This window comes from Camelus bactrianus, chromosome 13 (assembly GCF_048773025.1).
Source record: "Camelus bactrianus isolate YW-2024 breed Bactrian camel chromosome 13, ASM4877302v1, whole genome shotgun sequence".
Classification (NCBI taxonomy): Eukaryota; Metazoa; Chordata; class Mammalia; order Artiodactyla; family Camelidae; genus Camelus; species Camelus bactrianus.
In genome coordinates, this window is record NC_133551.1 from 67338018 (window position 1) to 67358962 (window position 20945).

General features: G+C 54.0%; 1 protein-coding gene across 1 annotated transcript in view; it reads right to left on the reverse strand.

Moving 5' to 3' along the window:
- IGSF21 (immunoglobin superfamily member 21) overlaps positions 1 to 20945 on the reverse strand; it is a 234730-nt gene that overhangs the window by 66804 nt on the left and 146981 nt on the right. Inside the window, exon 3 of the mRNA XM_074377821.1 lies at positions 9442 to 9563. Within this exon, the coding sequence (XP_074233922.1) occupies positions 9442 to 9563 (122 nt within the window). The remainder of the gene's footprint in view (positions 1 to 9441; positions 9564 to 20945) is intronic.

Sequence of the window (20945 nt, forward strand, 5' to 3'; positions counted from 1 at the left end):
GTGTGTTCTGGGAGTCCCAGTGGTCTCCTAGAGGGTCTGGGGGCAAATGGAGGATGGGGGCGGGTGAGTTCAGGAGGCTGATCTGTGGCAGCTGCTGACTCAACAGAGCATATCTCAGTCACTGCATTGAAGATCTCCACTAACCTAAGACCCAACCACAGAGAAGTGCCCCTGACAATCCCACTCCCCATGTAGAATGATGACTTACTAAGAGCTCCAGGATCCAGGGTCTGTGCTGCTGGGGAGATTCTGGGGCCACAGAAGGGCTCCAAGCCAAGATGCAAGAAGGTGCAGGGAGACATGGGAAACATCGCATCTGGGTTCGTGAGTGAGTGAACCTGTACGTCTGTGTGCGCAGAATGGGAGGACACGTGGGGAGGGAGAGATGGGGAAGGGGAACTAAAGAAAAGAAGACGATATTGCTAAGAAAGGAAAACCATGGGAGAAGAAGGAAAGACTGAAATTCAAGAAACAAAAGGAGAAGAGGGTTGACCTTCACCTGTGGGAAGTGAAGGGACGCTGGACCCTCCAGGACCTGTCCTGTGGGAGCGTGCCAGGTTCCAGCCCTTGCGAGTGGTCCTGGGTCACCTGGGCTGCTCATGGCCTGGGTGGGGGCAGTTTGTGTGAGTGGGTATCTGCAACCTGGCATGAGAAGAGCTGAATGCAATGCACAGGGTGCCCCTGGAACTCCGCAGGCAGGATTGATTCTGCTCTGAGGCGCCAGGGTTGGGGAGGGCTGCGTGGAGCGGGCCATGTGAGCTGAGCCTGGATGCACTGCTGGGCTTCAAAAAGGCAGAGAGGAACAGGCAGCCGCTGGAGAAGGAGAGACGTGGAAACTAAGAAGTCAACACCGGGAGGAGGGGCAGGGAGATATGAGGGCAGCAGGGACTGATGGGAAGTAGGGGAGCAGGGGAGGCTGGCCGCTCAGCAGGGACTCAGGCAGAGCAGTGGAATCATGTTCAGCTAAACAGATTTCTCAGCAAGTCCATGGAATCGATGCCACTAGCTGAGGTGGCCAAGGAGAACCAGGAGTCGCACTTCTGGGGCTGGGAATGAGCATCGCTTGGTCCCCTCGGCCAGGGCATCCAGGGACCTGGAACTGCCAGGTGGTAGCCATTTTTAAGGTGGTGACTCACTCTGGCTGCTTCCTACCTGGAGGCACCAAGCATCTCTGGCCGCAGATCCGCTGTGTTTGCGCACGTGTGCATGTGCTCGTGCACGTGCGTGTCAGGCTGGAGACACAAGGTCACACACTGTCACTAAGCCACTCGAGTCTCCAGCACCTGGCACTGGCCCTAGCATGGGGTGGGCACTCAGTGACTGTTGGATGAACCTGCCCCATTGGCCCAGAGAACCCATCTGGCTCCGGTGGCCCTTGGAACATCACACCTGGGGTGTGAACCCAGGCTTCACCATGTGCAAGCTGTGTGACCTTGGACGAATGACTGCACCTCTCTGTTCTTTCATATCATGGTCTAGACAACAGGATTGGATGAGTCTGAGATCTGCATTTCATAGGATGGTGATTGGGGTTAAACCAATGATGAATGAGAACAAGTTTTGCTGACTGTTCGAAATGAGACTTCCATATTTGGATAACCTGTCAGTCTATTGATTCACAAAGCCTTTACTGAGGACCTGGGCTTTTTTCCCAGGCCCTGTGTCAGGCGCCGAGGACCTACAGGTGAAGAAGGGGGAGGTCCTCACCCTGAGAGGCAAGACCCAGGAGGGAAGGCTGAGCGTAATCCCAGTTGTCTCTGCAGAGCGCTGCCTGCCAGCCTGACATCGAGAGCGGGTCCAGTAACTCTTCTTTAAGGATACTCTGGGGATGGGGGGCCTAGAGTTGGGGCCAGTGAAACTTCTGGCTCAGAAAGCATGGGCGCACTCCAGCTTCGGGGAAGACGCCAGTGGGTTGTGGAAAGAGTGTCTTGCTCCTGTGTTCCCCTGCCCCATAATCAAGGCCCCCCTTCCGAGAAGCTTAGCACAGGGCTCAGCACATCAGCTGTCATTGTTTTGTGGATGAATAACTACTGGAATTTGGGTGGGGGTGGACGCCCAGGCTCTGGAATTGGCTGGTGCCTGGGAGGTCACTGGCTGGTCCAGCTGTTCTGTCATCTTAACCCAAACGAGTCTGGCTCCTGAGGGTCTTAGGACAATCGTCTGTCAGCCACTGGTGGCTGCGAGCAACTAGAATCGTCTGTGCCTAGCAGCTTCCCACTGAATTTTTGGCCCCAGTCTGCACATCGGAGCAGATGGAAGGTGCTGTGTGGGGCAGAGCTTTCCAGATCTTGCTGCCAACATCTTTACCTGGAAGACTTTTTAAAAGACTGCATCCCCAGGCCTTGTTCCAGACTGCTTGAATCTAATTCCATCTTGGTGGGGCCCAGGCGTTGGTATTTTTAAGCAACTCCCTAGGTGATCCTCATGCAGGTACTGGCTTTTGGTGTAGACACTCCTTGTACTCAGGTGACATAACTTGCACGGAACTTGACACGGTGGGCTGAGAGGGGAGAAAATTCCCTGGGAGGTGGACTGCAGCCCCCACACCTAAAACAATCCCTGGTTTTGATTTGGGGACCTGGCTCCAGCTTGGGGTTGGAGACCTGGGGTGTTCAATTCTGATGGGACTCAGGAGCATCTGCTCTGAATAAAGCGCTGAAAGGGCTCAAGGTTATCCGGACAACATCACTCTGGCTCCTTCGCATTCCTGGGTGGGAGATTTCTGATTGGGAGAGAGAGGAGTGGGTTTACAGTGGTCAAGGACTGGGCATAACTTTAATGGTCAGTTCCCTGAAGGCATGGACTGCATCCGCCTAGTCGCCCAGTGCCCAGCCCCAACCCCGCACATAGTAGGTATTCAACATGCGTTTGCCGAGTGGTCAACTGAATGAATAAATGAATGATCATTTCATGTGCAAGCAGCACGTGCTCAGTATGTTCTGGAGGCAAAAAGGTGTGTGGTTCCTGGTAACACGCAGAGGGAGGCGGCTGTGGAATTCACACTCGCAAATCAACAAGGGTCAGAGGGCACTTTTCCTCGTACCAGCGGTGGAGAGAGACTCTGCCCCCTCTGCTCACAGCGGAGACTGCAGAAGGGACATTGAACGTTTCAAAGAGAAACAAACCCCTCTCCGCTCTTTGGACCCAACGGTGAATATGTCTGTTTAAAAACCAGCTACATTTCTCCTTTTGAATGGATTCCAGAGGGTTTCTACTTTGAAACCTCCGTCCGCCTACCTGGCACAGCCTCGGCTCGGTTTCAGCATCTCCCCACCTGCCTCTGTGCCTTTGCACCGAGCCCTCCACCTGCAGCATCCGCTCCCGGGCTCCCCTTTGTCTAAAACCTACTTACGCTTCTAGGACCACTTCAAATACCACCTTCTCCACGATTTCCCCAGTCTCTCCATCTCTGATTCATCACTCGTTACATCTGAATTCTCCCTGCGACAGCTATCGCTTTATTACTTGAATTGTTAGCTATTTATCTCCATGTTTTATCTCCTCTTTCTCGCTTTTCATTCCACAAATATTTATTGTGCCTCTCTAAATGCCAAGTAGGTTCTGGGGTCACTGAGATGAAAAGAAACAGCAAGAGCAAAGCCTTGGAGGAGCTGGTGGGGGAGGGGGGCGGGCTTTAGGCTCCACGGAGGCAGGGGCTGCGTCTTGCCCACCTCTGGGCGCTGTGCCCCAGCTCTGTGCCTCGGATGCCGCAAATGCTCAGTATGAGCTATTGAGAGAATACGTGAACGGATGCATCTCAAAGTAATAAAGGAAGTGGCATTTCTTTCCACGTCCTCAATCCTCCAGGCTCTTTTCTTCATTTACCGGTTTCTTCCATGTCTTCCTCCCCTGATAAATATGAATTAGGAAGGTGTCACTGTGCCCTCACATTCTCCATGAAGCCCCCAGGCTCTGCCCCACCCTCTAGCAGTTCTCAACCTCATGGCAGCTTTTGGGGAGGGCACAGGGTCTGGAAATCAGATCCCAGGGAGAGAGCTGGCTCTCAGTCCCCACCTCTGCCTCCTGGCCCCGGCCAGCCCGAGGCAGTGGTCCAGCTCCCTCTCCCAGCCTCACTCAGATTCAGAATCTAAGTCCTGAGGCTTTGCCTTCCTTTCCTGGCACCTCCAACCCACTCTCCGCTTGGCAGCCAGGCTGAGCTTTACAAGATGTATCCCAGGAGCCCCTAACCTTCGGTGGCTTCCAAGATGTTGAGAATAAATGCCAACTTGCTTCTTTGCTCCCTGAACTCTGGCCACACTGGCCCTCTGGCAGCTCCTGGATCATGCCAAGCCCTTTTTCACCTCAGGACCTTTGAACTTGCTGTGCCTTCTACCTGGAAAGCTTTCCCTACCTCCAGCCCAGGTCTGTCTGGCTTCTTTTAATCCTTTAGATCCCTGCTTAGATGTCTTCTCCTGTGAGGAACCTCGTAGCACTGCCCCCACCACACACACACACACACACACACACACACACACACACACACTCCATTAACCTCCACCATCTCCATAAAATTCTTTTATTTCCTTCACACGTTCATCACCAACTGGAGATATTGTTACTTATTCTTTTAAACATATTTTTACAGTCTGTCTCTCCTCACCCCCTACATTGCAACCCTCATGAGAGCAAGTCTGATTATGTCCTGTTCATCTTATCCCCAGCACTGTCCCTGACACATAGCAATTACTTGATTCTTTTGTAATAAATAAATGATGTCCGCGTTGGGGGAAGGTGTGGAGGCCTGAATTCCTCCTTCCTAAGTTTATCCCACAGTGGGGAGAGCTGCAGTGAAAGAACTTCACCCTGCCTCCCACCACTAACTCATCCACCCTGCAACTGTCAACACATCGTCCACCTTGTGCAGGGGGTGCTGGGCTGGGGACTGGGGAGATGGCAGTGAAGATGTCACCCCCAGTCCCTGTCCTCGTGGGGCTTTTGGTCAAACTGGGGAGACAGATTTGAATACCTGGTTAGAGCAGTGGGTGTGGGGACGGAAAGAACACTGGGGTGCCCAACCCAGTCTGGGCAGACAGGACAGGCTTCCTGGAGGAAGCAGCATTTAAGCCAAACCTGAAAGGATGAGTAGGGTCTTGGCAAAGAGAGGTGGGCAAGACGTGGGAGGGGCGGGAGCATCCTTGACCCCTTGAATCTAGATTTCCCTCAACGTCAAATTAAAGCCAGTGAAGCCTGCTTGGCGCTCCTGAGGACATCCTGAGCAGATGAGATGGGACAAGGGACTGCAGAGGGCTTTGGGAGAAAGAAGGCATAGCGTGTGGGCTGGGAACAGGGGTAGTTGAAGACTGGCTGTCGTTCACCTTGACCTCTGTGGAGGTCACAGCTGCTATCTGGGGACAGCCACTTCTGCAAGGATTAACAAGCTTTGCCCACACAATCTTCCCCTCAGTGGGGGGATCCATCAGTCTGGTCCACCTGCACCTGACCTGGTGGAACAGGTGAACGGGGGCTGGGGCAGGGCCTGAGAGGGCAGGTGTGGAGGAGGGAAGATGTGCAGAAGGCCAGCAGGTGAGACCCCCATATCATCCCTCCTCACTAAGGGGCCCCTGAGAAACAGAACCCAGGACAAGGATTCGGGTGTCAGCGGTTTATTGGGGAGGGTATCCCAGGGAGCTGGAATAGGGGTGGGGACTGAGTGGGAGGGGAGTCAGTGCAGGTGCATCCTGGAGGTGACTCTGGGGGCCTGCTGAGGCTCCTTCCTGTTGGGGAGCTCGGGGACAGTCGAGAACACGCATCTGAGTTGCCCCATCCAAGGGGGGAGGGGAGTGGGATTCCATCCAACACCTTCCATCACTCATTGGCCAAGGGGGTTCCCAGACATCTTCTCCCTGGGGCTTGGGCTCAGACTTCTGCCACACCCGCTTGTCCCCACTGTGGAAGGCTCCTTCCCAGCCCGCAGGTCTCAGCCCAGCACCACCTTCCTGGGAGGCTCTGCCTGACCACCAGCTAAAGGCAGCCAGTACCTCGGTCCTCCCGGCGCTGCACACTGCTCAACTCTCGTTACACAATCGCCACTTGGATTCACATCTTTGTGCAACTTGTCATGAGAAATTTATTTATGTCTTGCTTCCCTGTTCACTCTGTCTCACCCATGAGAGTGTAAAGTCCCGTCTTTCTTGTTCCCCGCTGGATCCCCTTACATCATGCCAGGTTCCTAATAAGTGCTCAGTTAAATAGCCTTTGAAGGAATAAGTTATTGTCAATTCCAAGCCAGGGGTTCTGGGCTCTGAGGCTCAGAACTAGAAAGGCATTTGATGGATGGAACCTCTGGGCTGCTGGGAGGGGCAGTGACCTGCCCAAGAGGTCATGAACTGGGTACCACACCTGTACCTACCCGCAGGACAGAAGCCCTGCCATCCCTCTGAGAACCCCACCAGTGGGAAGAAAAGCTCTGGGGGTCCCCAGGGCTACCTTGGTTACCCAGGGCATCATTCTCTGCCAAATCTGGGTAATCTTCTCAGCTTCATTCTCTCCCCACTTTCCCCAGCGGAAGAGGAAGCGGCCAGACAGCTGTGGAGCTGGGACTCTTTCTAGATGAGATGCATTAATTTGTAAATATCTTCATTTATATGTAAATTTGGAGCCCCCCCGCCCCTCCCCAGCCCTAACGGAGCCCTGCAGCCTGAGGAGCAGCTTCCTCCAGCGCGGCAGCTCCTGTAGCCTCAACTCTCCATCATCAGATCAGACTCTGAAGAGGTCTTCTCCTTCCTCCCCTTCTGCTGTAGCCTCCTTGCGGTGGCCCCCTCCCCTGGTGTTCTCGGCCTGGGCAACCACTGCTATGACCGAGGCTCGAGGAGAAGGCTGGGGAAGGAAAGAGCACTGACCACACGGTTGCACTGCTGTGTGACTTTGGACAAGTGTCTTCCCCTCTCTGGGCTTTAGTTTCCCCAGCTGTAAAACGAGGGAGGCAGCGTGGTGCAGGGGTAGGATGAGGTGAGTTGGGGTCTGACCAAGTTCATGTTGTTCCAGCGGGGGCCCCCTTGGGCAAGTCCTTTGACCTTGCTTAACTTTGACCCTGTCTGTAAAATCAGGACTGTAGAAAGTAATGATAATAATACCTGCCTGAGTTCAAAGTGATGTTAGTGACAATCAGGAGCAAGAGTACATATGAGGAGGCTTTGTGAGATTTGGAAAAAGTGACGGTTTTTTTTTTTAGTGGTGCGAGAGGAAGGGTTTTTATAAGCAGTAACAGCAAACATGCACCGCTTGGTGACTGTGGCTGCACTTTATGCGAATTTTTAACTCGTGGAATCCTCACAAGGCTGCAGTGAGCTTCCTACTGTGGTCACTCCCTTCTCGAGATCTGGAAACTTAGGCACAGAGTTATTAACCCAAGATTACACTACAGCAAGCGGGTGGAGCAGCCTGATTTGAACTCAGGCCATCAGACAAGAATCTCGCCGAGACCGCACAGCAGTCATGTAAGCCAATCACATGAAGCCTGCTTCACAGGTGAGCAAGCCAAGGCAGCCAAGGTTAAGGCCCTCACCGTCCAAAGTAACTCAGCAGGAAGGAGCCCAGCTGGGATTTGAACCAGGTCTTCAGGTACCAGGGCTGTGCTCTGGATGCATGAGATGGTGGGGATCAAGGATGTTCGGGTGGTCTCTGGGGTTCCTTACTGGCTCAGGAATCAGAGCCAAGGAGTCACTGTGGAGACCACCCCTGCGCGTGGGGGCTGGGGGGCCGGGAATGATGGGGTGTTTGTTCTTGGAGACCATGGTAACCAGGCAGGGGTGTGGCAGGCGGCGCTGGATTTCTGGGAAGCCTGGAGGTGATCTGAATGTTCATTTGCTGCAGAATCATCTGTGGCTCCCAGACTAGTTATTTTCCTCTTCCAAATGAGTTTTTACCTTTTTTTCCTTTCATTTCAATTGTAACTGGTTTGTCTTAGGTGTGCCTTAAGATTTTAAAGCACCCCGAGTCCTTTTTGGAAGTGGATGCAGGAGAAATCATCAACAGATGGATGAAGGTATCTGGGTGGCCGTTTGGCCACCTCTTCAGAGACCCTTCACATCCACATTCTCACCAGATTTCCCCAATAAACGCTAAGTCTGAGCTCCTGGCACCACGCCCTGAGAGGAGGAGCACCCATGAAGGTCCTCCGGGGGACACACCCACCTTCCGCTCTTACAAAGGCGGGAAGGGACGGACTACCTGGCAGGTTCTCTCTGCAGGGCTGGGTATGCCCTTGGCAATCTTCTGGTCCCATTTTCTAATTTTACCAAAGGGGAAGCTGAGGTCCAAAGGACCCAGGAGTGTCCCCAGGGTCATCTTCTCAATTTGCAAATTTCATTGTGTACCTGCTGTGTGCCAGGGTCCCGAGGAAGCACCGCCCGCGCCAGCTCGTGTCTGCTGCAGCATCTCCCCGCGCGCCTGGCATGGCCAGGTTGTCCTCTAGCTTTGGGGCAGACTGCCACTGTTTGCCTGGCCATCGGGTGATGTATTTGGCTGTGTAGTGTGAAAAAGCATGCGTGCGTGTGTGTGTGTGTGTGTGTGTGTGTGTGTGTACACGTACACAACTGCACATCCAGAGCCTACGTGAAGCTCCTCTTCATTAACGCAATGAGACCCCCCCTCTCATGGAAGGGTGGGAACTGGAGGAGCCGCAGCTGTTGGCTTTGGGGGAGATCAGTTGTGCCGGGGTGAGGGGCTGTCTAACGAACGTGTCCTACAGGAGGACCTGCTTGAGTTGGGTTCTGAAGGCTGAAGAGGAGTTTACCAGGTGACCAAAAGGAACAGGGTTCAGTGGGTGTAAAGGGGCAGAGCAATAAACCAGGACCGGGGTCTTTTAGGAGAGCGTGGGGTGGGGAGTGGGGCCGTGGGCATCCACGCACCTGGCACACGGCAGGGCCTGGAATGGGATCGCTACCTTAAAGTCTGCTAGAAAAAGGGTAGGAGTAGAGATATTAAGTGTCTCTGTCCCGAGGGGCTCTTTCTTCCTCATCCTGTTGCGGCTTCTGACCTGGGATCTGGCTATTTACAGTCTGCTTTTATTCCCAGGTTTGGAGCCGGTGGGGAATAGTAGACCACGTTACAGGGGCTTCTGAGCCAGGTAGAGCGGATTCACACCCCATGTCTGGCATTTCCTCGCTGTGTGACTTTAAGCACATTGCTCACCCTCTCTGGACCTCAGTGTCCTCATCTGGAATGGGGGTTTGGAAAACCCACCCCGCAGGACTGTTGGAGGAGCTGGCTGGGGAGGCCGACGGGAAGGGTCTGCTCCACGCGGCAGAGCTGTGACTTAACTGCTTCCTGCTTCCTCCCTCCAGGGAATGTCCCCTCGGGAATGGGCCCCCTTCTGCAGCGCAGCCCTAGCTCTGTCTTCCAAGCCCGCAGAGGGTGGTCCTGAGGACCCCCCGAGAGGCCTGCGGGATGGATGTGACCGGGCTGGGGAAGCGGCCCTCCCGGCCCCGCCCGGCCCCTCACCTCACGGTGGACTGGTACACCAGGTCCTCCCGCTTGCGGTAGTTCTCCATGTGCGAGTAGTTGGTGGAGAACATGGCGTCAAAGGTAAAGATCTTCTGCTTGATGGTGCCACCATCCGTCACCTGCAACAGGCACAGAGGCAGCCACAGGTGAGCACTCAGCCAGCCCTGCCACCCCCTTCCTCCAGGCCGCGAGTGGGCTCCCGGGACTCTGGGGACATGCAGGAAGCCCCAGGAGGAGCCTCTGGTGGGAGATGTCTAGAAGCCTCCCAGGTCACCCCTACCTTCCTGATGTGCAGACTGAGGTTCTGAAGTCAAGTGCCTTCCTGAGGTCCCGCAGCTAAGAAGGAGCAGAGCTGCCTCCCCTCCCTGGGTATCTCCAAGGCACCACATGGGCCCACTTCTGCGATCCCACTTGTCGGTCTCGCAGAAAAGACCAGCAAAATTTGGGGAGCCATAGATAAAGACCAGAGAGTGTGAATGTTTTGCAGAGTCAGCCACTGAGTCACAGTCTGATCCCATAAATCCTACAAGGGAGAGGCCAAGAATGGCAAGAAAGCCCAGAACACAGGCAGCCTCCATCTTGGGGATAGGGCAATCATGGAGGGCTTCCTGGAAGAAGCAATATTGAAGCCGTCTTCTGAAGGAAGGGTAGGAGCCAGCCTGACCAATGGTGAGAGTGCTTTCCAGGATGAAGAGACTGCAATAGTAAAGGCCAAGGGGCAGGAAAGAACAGTGTGTGCCCAGGCGGAAGAGACTATGTTCAGAGTGCCTGGGGGCAGGGAGGAAGTGGAGGGAGAAGGCCTTGTGGAGTGAGCCAGATGGGGAGGGCCTGGTGCACAAAGGAACTCAACTCCCCTGAGGGCAACGGAGGTGCAGGGTTTCTGATTCTATTTACCAATGCCCTCTGGCCTTAGGACTGATTCGAAGGGGCTCCTCTGAAGACAGGGAAGCCCAATCTACTGATACCGGGGATGGAGACAAGAACAGCATGGGGGACTCGCCCACCTCTGGCTGTCCTTGGGACAGGACCGGAGGGAGTCAGGAGGTCCCCACTTCATGGAGGAACAGGGAGACCCGGAGAAGGCAGGGGACCACGGGAGGTGGTAATGAAGCCCGCGCTGGAAGACAGGCTACTCAGGTGTCCAGCTGTTCATAGCTGATTAAAAGCGGGACCCAAGTGTGCCCTAATCCCGACTGCCGCCTGCCCGCATTCCCACCCGCACGGCTGTGCCGCCTCCTGCTAATGAAAGTGTTACTTCACAAAGCAGCAAGGTATGTGTTGTCACTGTTTCAATTATTTATCTGTTTACTGGGCTGCAGTTTTCCGCTTGTCTCAGCAACTCTATTATAGACTGGGAGCTTGTAGCCTCTCGCCACTCAGCTGGGCTCCACGCTAACAGCCTGAGACGGGCAGGCCTCATGCCTGGTCCTGGAGAAGCGTTATTAACTCCCTACGGCTCTGCGTGCTGGAGGCGGGAGAGGGGGCTGGGAGGGCGGTGGCCAGGGATGGGGTTTCTCCCAGGGTTCTGGGGGACGGCGGTGGGGAGATGCTGAAAGCGGCTTTCCAGAGCCAGCAAAGACCAGCCCTGGAGCTTGGATCCGCTGCCTTTCTGGGAAGACTGGTCCCGGTGAATCTGGGCTCCTCTGGGCACATCTGGACCTAAGCAGACTTGGACCACATCTGTCTGGTAGAGGGGGTGTTGCTGCTGGTTTAAGGAACACAGATTCAGAGCAATCCAGGCAGCATTTATCGAGTGCCAGCTGTGTGCCAGTCACGAGCCACGTCAGTATGGGTCACCTCCCCAAACTGCAAGCAAGTAGGACACCTCTATCAGGACCAGGGTCCCCAGGGAGCGCTGGGTGGCAAGGGTTAGGGTGATGCTAATGCATTCATGAGCCCCAGGTCAGCTGAGGAGGTCAGCGGTGGGACTTCCCACTGCACGGCTTCTCCTTACTAAGATCACACCCCTCTGGGTCTCCTCCAGGCTCATCGACGCTCCTACACCTCCCTGCTTCCTCTCTGGGGGCTTGGCATTATTTTGAGTGTGCGTGCGTGTGCAGTCAGAAGGACACCACATCCTCTGCTCCTCTAACTTTGCCTCCCACCAGCTTCCAAACAGGGGATGATGAGAGTAGAAAAAAAGGAGGAAGAGAAGCAAGGTACCTTTAAACCAGGACCTTTAACTGGGGGACGTTTGGCAAGGTCGTGAGCCATTTTTGGTTGTCGCAACTCAGGGGCAGGAGATGGTCCTGGCCTCTACCTGGTAAAGGCCAGGGGTGTTGTCTCCATCCTACGATGCACAGGAAACCACCCTCCCCCAAAGAATGATCTGGCCCCAAGTATCAACAGCGCCCAGGTTGAGAAATCTGCTTGAAGTCCATCACTTTGCGTAGACCCACCACGTCCCCAGAGAGGGAGCAGAAGATACAACGATCTCCCCATTTTGCAGATGAAGAAGCTGAGGCTTGTAGAGGCAACACGTTTCAGCTGAGGTCCCACCCTGGGCTCTTGGCAGAGCTCTGGCTCCCAGACCAGGGTTCACATCCCACCCGCTAGGCTGAAAAGGACTATGGACGAACTGAATTCCTCTCAGCCCCTCTGTGTACCCTCAGCAGCTGTCACATTACGAGGGAGGACGCCAGAAGCCCAGGGGGTGGGGGGGAGGTTTGAGGAATTTTCTTCTAAATCGTAAACGTGGAAGGCATCCTGCCTGTTTGACTTGCAGCCTCGCCTCCCTTCAGGTACTGCTTTTTTTTTTTTTTATCTCCTCCTAAAATGCGGCAGCCCCTATCGTCCCAATCTCAAATTTCACTCCATTTTTTTTATTATACAAAGGAGGAAAAAAAATCTGTCAGTAAAACTGTCTCCTCAAATTTATTCTCCGGGACTGAGGTTTTTATTACTGTGGAAATACACCCACACCCCACACGTACTCACACGTACCCACACACCCTAGATAAAGCACCGAAGAATGATCTGAGTCGTAAATCGCTGTTTCCGGCCGAGGGACAGGGGAGTTTCAAGGACGCACCTAGTTTTCCTTCCATTTTATTTGCCTCTTTTTCTCTGGGGCCTTGTCTGGGCCTCACTGTCGCCCCAGGAGTAAATAGCTGCTTTGGTTAAACCGGCCTCGGGCAGCCCGAGACGAGCTTCCAATTGTCCTGGTCCCGCAGCTGGTTCTCTGACCTCCCTCAGCCTCAGGGAAGGTCCAGCAAAGGAACAGACTTGGAATTCACACCCAGGCCAGGGGGCGAGTGGCTATTTGCAAAGAAGTTGTTTTGTAATTCTTGGAGGTTAGAACCTTTCAAGACAGAGGCTGGGAGGGCATGGATGTTACATGGCACTCAGTACATATTTGTTGAATGGATCAGCTGAATTCTTACTGCGTGCCACGTACTGAGGGTACCGTGAGGAACAGGGAAACCATTCCTTCTGCTCTACAACACAGATCTGCCCCAGGACAGCTGCGGAGCCCACGCTCCGATTTCACGGGGCTTCCTGGAAGAAGCAGCCTGAGCAGGGAAGGTGGCTGCACCAAGCAGGCGGTGATGCTCCAGGAAGAACCAGCTTGAACCTGAGTGGCTCTTTCCCAGAGGTCATTCCCTGAATGATCAGCTATGCTGTGAGGAAGCGACCGAGAGGATGGAGGCCTGGGTTCTAAATCCCGCTGGCCATGTCGGCGTTCCTCCCCTCTCCAGGCCCTGTTCCCTAGATGCTCAATGAGGAGATGTGGGACAGGGTGAACTCTGAGGGCCGTTTCTACCCTGAATGCCCAGATGCTCTGCTTCTAGACCAGCGGGCCATAGGGACCACACCTACCCGTGCCCTAGTTCCCCAACCAGAGCTCAAGACCTGTCCGTGGGCCCCAAGGCTGCCTGAACCTGTCCCAGGACCCCGACTGCCCCCGACCAGCAAATCTGGCCTCAGCCAGGCTGGGCTGATTTTCAAGTAGAGCCACCAAAGCATGGCAAATGGACTGAGTCCAGGCAGCAGTGTGCGAGCCTGCAGGGCCGAACGGAGTTTTCCATTTGAAAAACAAATAAGTCTTCAATTTCAGCCTCCTCCCAGCATCCCTGGGCACCATCATCCAGAAGAGAAAAAAAAAATTTGAAAGGGGGTAAAAAAATCACCTCCCCACCCACAGCCCCCAACCTCCTTCTCTTTGTGTTCCACAAAACCAATTACAGGTTGGAAATAGCTGTAATAAACTTGATATCCCACTTACGGGCCAATCCCACCGCGGCTGGAAAGTGTAATAGTGGCAGAGAGTGGAAACGGCTGGTGTATTTTGCCGGAGCTGTTTAAATTGGCTGCCTACATTATCCCAACTCCTCTCCAGCCGGGAAGGAATTTGCTCTCCTGGAAATGGAGCAGCTGAGGTCTCTGTGGCTGGGCAGCAAGAGGGAGAGTTGGCAAGGAGGCTTTTAATGAACTGATTAGATATGGGAGAGTGATGGCGCCTGGGCTCTGGAGTCAGGCCAGCCCAGGTTCAAATCCCACCACTGGTAGGTGACAGGCGGCTCCCAGGCTGTCAAACAGGCAGGAGCCACGGCTGCTGTATAGGGTTGGAGTTGTGGGGGTAAAGGGACACTTGATGTGACAAATGTTGGCTTGAATGCTGGCCCAAGCATGAGGAGGCTCAGTTCTGCTGTGGGGACTGTCACTTCCTGGCTCCAATGGTCTTAGAACCTCAATTTCCTCATCTGTAAAATGTTCATCCAACCTGTATCCCAGAGTTTTTAGAAATATTGCAAAACCCCAAATGTATGTGAAAGCGTCTTATAAAATGTGATGAGCATATCTAGAAACTTCTGCCGTGCAACCTAGAAGTCTCTCCCCCACTTCACCCAACCCTGTGTGCCTGGCATGGGGACTGGCACATAGTATGTCCTTAATGGACGTTTGTGGAGTGAATAATCGAGTCAGCGAAGGAAGGACGGTCTTAAAGCCCACTTAGAGGTGTCTCCATCCAACCACTCGGGAACTGTGCTGAGAAAGCTCCCTCGGGGGCCTGGGTGCAATGATGATGCCAGGCCACCTAGCATTCGCGAAGGGTTTCCTGAGATCCAGCAAACCCAGGCACCGGGGCTCAATCCACTTGTGCATTCGAGCGTTCGTTTACTGATTAATCTCCTTTCATGAGCTGCGCTTGATTCCAGGAGGACAGCGGCGGACGCAGCAGATGAAACAGAGGAGACACGGAAGCATCTCCCTTAAATTTCTGCAGTGGGTGTCTCCCAGCTCCTCCGGCAGAGCCTGAAGCCCAGGAGGGCGAGATTTCGTTCTGTTCAGTGTTGTATCCCCAACTCCTAGAGCAGAGTCGGATTCACAAGGGGCTCTTGGGCAATATTTTTACGGAAATAACCATCTCTTCTTTGGAGCAAAAACCGAAGCAGGAGAGGGGCTGCCGCTTGCCCCCGGCTGCCGGCCTGTAAGTGGAGGAGCGAAGATCCGAACCTGGGTTTGACTCCGAGGTTCAGACAGGAAGTGGCCCAGGCAGTAGAGCTGGATTTAGTGTTGGATCGGGGCCTGGAAGGGAACAGAATTCCAGGTAGAGGCACAAGGCACGAGACCACCCGCTCAGGGAGGAGCGAGAAGAACGAAGGGGGGGGGGCAGGGATGCGGCCTCTCCCTGGCCTGCTGTGTAGGGGCATCAGGGTCCTCCCTTCCTTGTTGCCATGGTGACCCTGGACCACTCTTCCCCTTGATTTCCCGCCCACCTGTTCTCTGCCCTGAGTCGGCTCCTGCATCTCCTGGGCCTGGGAGTTGGGCCAAGGGAGCAGCCACAGAGAGGAGAGGGCAGGCTCCCCTGGAGCCTGGGGCAGGAGGATGCTGGCTTTCCAGGGAAAGCACGGGGTAGTGGGAATCCTTAAGTCAGGTGCCGCTCACCTCTCTGGGTGGCCGGATTCCACCCCCGCTCTGTCTGCCTTGTGAGCCCCAGCTTCTGGCAGGGCTGGGCTCGGGGTAATTGGCTTCCCCTTGCGCGTGTGGGAGATCCGGTTTTGACAGAGACAGCTGGTGTCATAAATTGCCTTGTCTCATCTGGTTACCACGCAAAGGCAGACAGCAGCTCAGGGATGAGGTGCGGGGCGGGCCGGGGGCCTGGGGGCTGGTAAGGATGGCAGGCAGGAGGGCAGCGGCTGGCTTTGTGGGCCCCAAACACATGGGCAGGCGCCTATGCAAGTGTGAGGAGGTGTGTGTGCAATGGGGGTGAGCACGGCTGTGTGTGGGAACCCAGGAGCTGCCAGCGGCCAGCCCATGAGGGTGAGCATCAGTGCTGATGAGAAAGCCTGCGTTCAGGGGTGGTGGGATGGACGTGTGTCAGCAAGGCATGTGTACAGATCTGCATGCTTCTGGGCTGCATATAAAGATGCATGTGTGTGCCTGTGTGTGTGTGTGTGTAAAGTAACGGGGACAATGCTTAGTGTAGTTGTAGATGTTTGGGGAGGAACATGAAGGCCTGTGGGTGTGTAAGAAAGGTTATGTGTGTGCACACTCAGGGCTGTGTGTCAGTTTGTGGATTCATGATGTGTGCGTGAATGATGCCTGTACCCACGTTTACACACGTGTTCCCTCCTCTGGGCTGGGGGATAGGGGATATCAGCTGGGGTGGGTGTCGGGGGCACGTGTCTGAGAAATGCCAGGCTGGGAGACCCATCACGCCAAAACTATCACCTTGCCCTCACCCACCCTCAGGCAGGCTCCCACCAGTCAATTGCACCTGAGCCCATAAACCCCGCTAGACACAGAATGCTCCGAGACCTCCCTCACCGTCTCTTGTGCACCACCCAAAACCCATGCTGCAGGGGCTGGTGGGCAAGAAGCAGGGGAGACAAGAAGGACCTGGATGCTAGACACTCGGACTTCCATGCACAGTAGAATCACCTGGCCAGGTGGGAGTAGGGTTCAAAAATGACAGTTTCCCTGGAAGCCCACGCTGGAGGTTCAAATAGTGAGTCTTGGTGGAGCCCCGATTTGGGATTTTTAGCGAGCTGCATAGAATCAGTTGGATGCAGGGGTCGGGACCACAATGGGGAGACACTGCCCTGAGGCCCTAGGACCCTCCCCCAACCAGGGCCTCTGTGAGCCTTCCATGGGTGGTATACCCTTTGGCGCTCTGGGAGACCTGGCCATTCAGAGCAGGAGGGAACCAGACCACCTCATCTAAACCCCTCGTCTTTCAGAAGGCCAAACTGAGGCCTTGTCTGAGGGGAGAGACAGGCCCCAGGCCACACAGGAAGGAGATGGCAGGGCTGGGAGCCAGGTCCTTGGCTCCGAAGCACCTCCTCCCTGCATCACATCCCACTGATGCTTGGAATCTGGACCCCAGAAACCAAGGTTCACCAGTGAATGCTGCGCACCCGCAGCACTGGGGAAGTTCTCATCCACCCTCTCCCTTCGGATCAGGGCGGTCATACCTCAATCCCTGCTGCCTCTCCCTGCCTCCTGACGATGGTCCCCAGCACTAGAGGTGGGTTCCAGAGTCATGTAGGTCACCCCCAGGCAGGGCTCTTCCCAGTATGGCTAAAGCTCGGCCCTAGCATGTTCTAGAAGCAGTAAGGCTAGGGTAGAGGAGGAAGGAAGAGGTAATTTCTCACCCATCTTCTGTCTCCCTGAGGCCACGCCTCACTCCTGACCTCAGCCTTCATCCCTCTAACGCCAGTGACCTACACTTCTCATTCATTCATTCATTCATTCACTTGTTTGCTCCTTCAGCACCTCCTAGAGGCCAGGCCTGTGGACAGAGGGTGCATCAGACATGGTCCTGGTCATCAAGGAGCTCCTAGAAGTGGCAGGGCAGGGGGTCACAGACAGAAACATCAGCAGCAGGTGTTCGCCCCTCCTTGGGCTGCCCAGCGTGGGACAGAAGTGCTGCGGGGCAGGGAACAGTGAGCTCTGCCAGGGAGGGTTCAGGCAGGCCTCCACACAGGAGGGTACACTGAGCGGTGCCTTGGAGGATGCAGAGGAGTCTGCAGGGCAGATGAGAGGAGGCAGGAGGGCACTCCAGACACAGAGGATGTCAGGCAAATGCAAGAGAGGAGGCCGGTTATGGGCAGAAAGTGATGGGGAGTTTCAGGTTGGGTTCTGTGGGATGCTCTGAGGGATGCAGGAATGCAGCCTGGCTGTGGGAGCAGCGCCCCATGTGACGAGTCTAGGTTTGATAGTGATAGTCAAAAGGGTAGTTTCAAACCCAGTTCAAGATCTTGGGCAAGTCACTTCACAGCTCCCTGCCTCAATTTTCTCATCTCTAAAATGGGGATAACAGTAGTATCTCCTCATCGGTGGTTGGAGGATGCACTGAATTCTTCCACATAAAGCGTTTAGAAAAGAGCCTGGCATATGGTGAACGCGCTATAATTGTGTGCTGTCTTATGAGTTGTAAAATGCTTAGCATGGTAGATATTATACAATAGGTATTATTGTTGCTATTATATTGTGGGAAGGAGATGGGGAACCACTGAAGGCTGTAGGCAGCAGGGTGGTAGCTCCCACCAGGGTCAAAAAGATCCCCTTGACCACACTGGGGACAGCTCATCTAGGGGCCAGCACATCTGGACTTGGGAAGAGGCCTTTGGAACAGAGAAGAGACCATTTTTCTAGCCCCCTTTTCAGGGATGCAGCTTGATTTTTGGACTCCACAAGCTGGTTGAGCAGGTTTGTGTTGGGGTCGGGCATGACTGAGTCTTATCTGATCCCAGTATCTGTGTATCTGTGGGCCATGCCCTGCCTGTGACACCCCCGACAATGTCCTGCAGTGGCCACTCTCAGCACTCGGTCCCTGGGCCACCCTTGAGGCTGCCCGTCAGTGAGCACACCTGTGTGGACAGGTTGTGTCCGTGAGGCTCGTCCCCAAGGACAGATGCCCATCTGGTGGCCCGATGCAGTCAGGAGGGTCTGCCCGTCGTGGGCAGGGACCTCGCTGTGCCAATCTGCCAGCCCTCCGCACTCAGCAGGCGCTGCAGACGGCTGGGCCTGTGTCAGCAGAACCAGGCGCAGGCAGACCCGTGGACACAACCCATCAGCTGCCTGCGCCAGCCTGTCCACCTGCCACCCAGGGGGCGGGGTGCACCAGCGAACACTGCTAGGCTGACACATCCTGCCCACTGTAACTAGCACACGGCATCTCAGGGAGCCCAGCCCAGTGGAGCCTGTCTGTCTGTCCATCTGCAGCTGCCCTGGTCAGCCCCAGCAGCCTGCTGGAGAGAAAGAATACAGAGCTGGGAGCAAGGAGGCCTGGGCCCCATCTCTGCTCAGCCACTAAGTGGCAATGGATGCTGATCAATTTGCATTCTCGCTCTGAGCCTCCGTTTCCTCATCAGTTAAATGGGGATGGTTATCTTTCAATTCACGTCCTACTACTTCATGCAGGTGGTGTTAGCAACAGGCAAACTCCAGGCGGCAGAATTTTGCACTTTGAGGGGTTACATTAAAGCTTATCCAGCCCTACTTCTTTAATTGATTCCTTCCTTCAATAAGGATTCACTGTGTCCCTACTATGTGCCAGAGACTATTTTAAAGTCCAGAGGGATGAAGCCGTGAACAAGCCAAAATTCCTCTTTTCCTGGAGACCTCATTCTAGTGGGAAGAGACAGATAATAAATCAAATTAAGGAAGATAGAAGAAATGCATCAGATGGGGACCAGTGTCCTACAGACAATTAAGAACAAAGTGATGGATGGAAGGGGTGGGGGCCACAGCAGATTAAGTGGCCAGAGGAAGCCCGTTTCTGGATATTAATTTCACATTTAAGCTGAAATCTCAATAAGGAGGTGGAGTCAGGCTTGCTTGGAAAGAGTCGAGTTGCTTTCTGCCAGCTCCCTATAAAATCCTGTTTGTTCAACGCTTCCGGCTTTTCTTTTAACCCCAGCAACCCCCCTGAGGCCAGTGTTGGCTGCATTTTGCAGATGGGGACACGGGGTCTCAGAGGTGATCAGGTTAGCTGACATACCCACAGTCCAGATCCAGCTCGGGGAATACAATCCTTTTTCTATTATATTTTCACAAGCGACTTCCACTTTCCTGAAAACCAGCCTTCATGTTTGTCAAAGACTCTGTGACCTTGCCCTTGTCACTCCGCACTGCCCTGGCTTGGTCCTAAAGCATCATGTTTTATTCCTCCAACATTTGACTATGAACATTTTCAAACATACAGAAAAGCACAAAGAATTTTAAGCAAACACTTATATTCCTACTACCCAGCTTCTGCAATGAACTCGACCATGTTTGCTTTAACATATGCATCTCTTCTATCCATCCATCCGCCCCTATATATTTGGTGCATTCCAGAGTAAGTTGCAGACATTAGTCCACTTTGCTCTTGGATCCTTCAGCATGCATATCACTTAGAGTTTAATACTTATTTCTAATTCCCTTTTGGTAAAATTTATGTACAATAAAATGCATGAATCGCAATGAGTTTTGGCAAACGCAGCCACCTGGGTGACCCAATCCTCTCTCGTGATACAGAACATCACCACCCCTCCAGGAAGTTCCTCTGCCCCTGCCTAGGAGATCCTTACCCCCACAGGAAACCATCATTCTGATTTTTCTCACAGCATTTTAGCCTGTTCTAGAATTTCATACAAGTGGAATCACACAGTACATAGTTTTTAGTCTTTTCTCCCAGCATAATATTTCTGGGATCCAGCCGTGTGGTTGTGATCACCCGGAGCTCAGTCCTCTGTATCGCTGTGTAGTATTCCGTTGGAAGGACAGACTACAGTTTGTTTAGCTGTTCTCCTGTTAACAGACTCCAGGACAGTTTCTAGTTTGGCTCTCCTATGCATGCAGCTGCTAAGAACATTCTTGTACGTGGTCTTTTAAGGGACAAATGTTTTTATTTCTCTTGCTAGTGCTTTGTTTGCAAAAGAGTCACGTCATCTCAGTAAGTGTTTCCTGAGTGCCTAATATGTGTCAGGCTCTGTGCTACACATGGAGGTCAGTGATCCCAGCTCAGACCGGGGTCTTGGGCTCTGAAGGCTCCAAGCAGGTACAGAGTATCAGAATGCACAAGAGTGCCTGCTAGGAACCAAGCGCTCTGCATGCCACCGCATCCCATCCTCACAGGAGCTCGGTGGGGTGTTCATTGTGATCCCAGTTTCCAGAGGAGGCAACTGAGGTCCAAGTGATGAAATGACCTGTCTAAGTGGCAGAGCTGGGTATCAACCTTGGGAGGACTCCAAACCATGCTCTTTTCTGTGTCCTGCATGATGCAGAAGCAACAGCCCTGGGAGGCCGGGCGATCAGCTCGAGGACACACAGGCAGTGCAGTGAAGAAAAGCCTGGATTATCTGGGTGTATCTGGGTCCCACTGCATGAGCCCATCAGACTAAACTTGCCCCCTTTGCCTGCCAATCCAGGTCCACAGTGTTATGGGCCAGGAGCCAAGCAGAAGCCTCAGTGTGAGCCTCTGACAGACGGTGGTAAGTGGTGGGATCATGCCATGTTGCGATAGAGAGGCTATGCAGGTTCAAGGTCATTTAATTAAAAAATAAAATCCC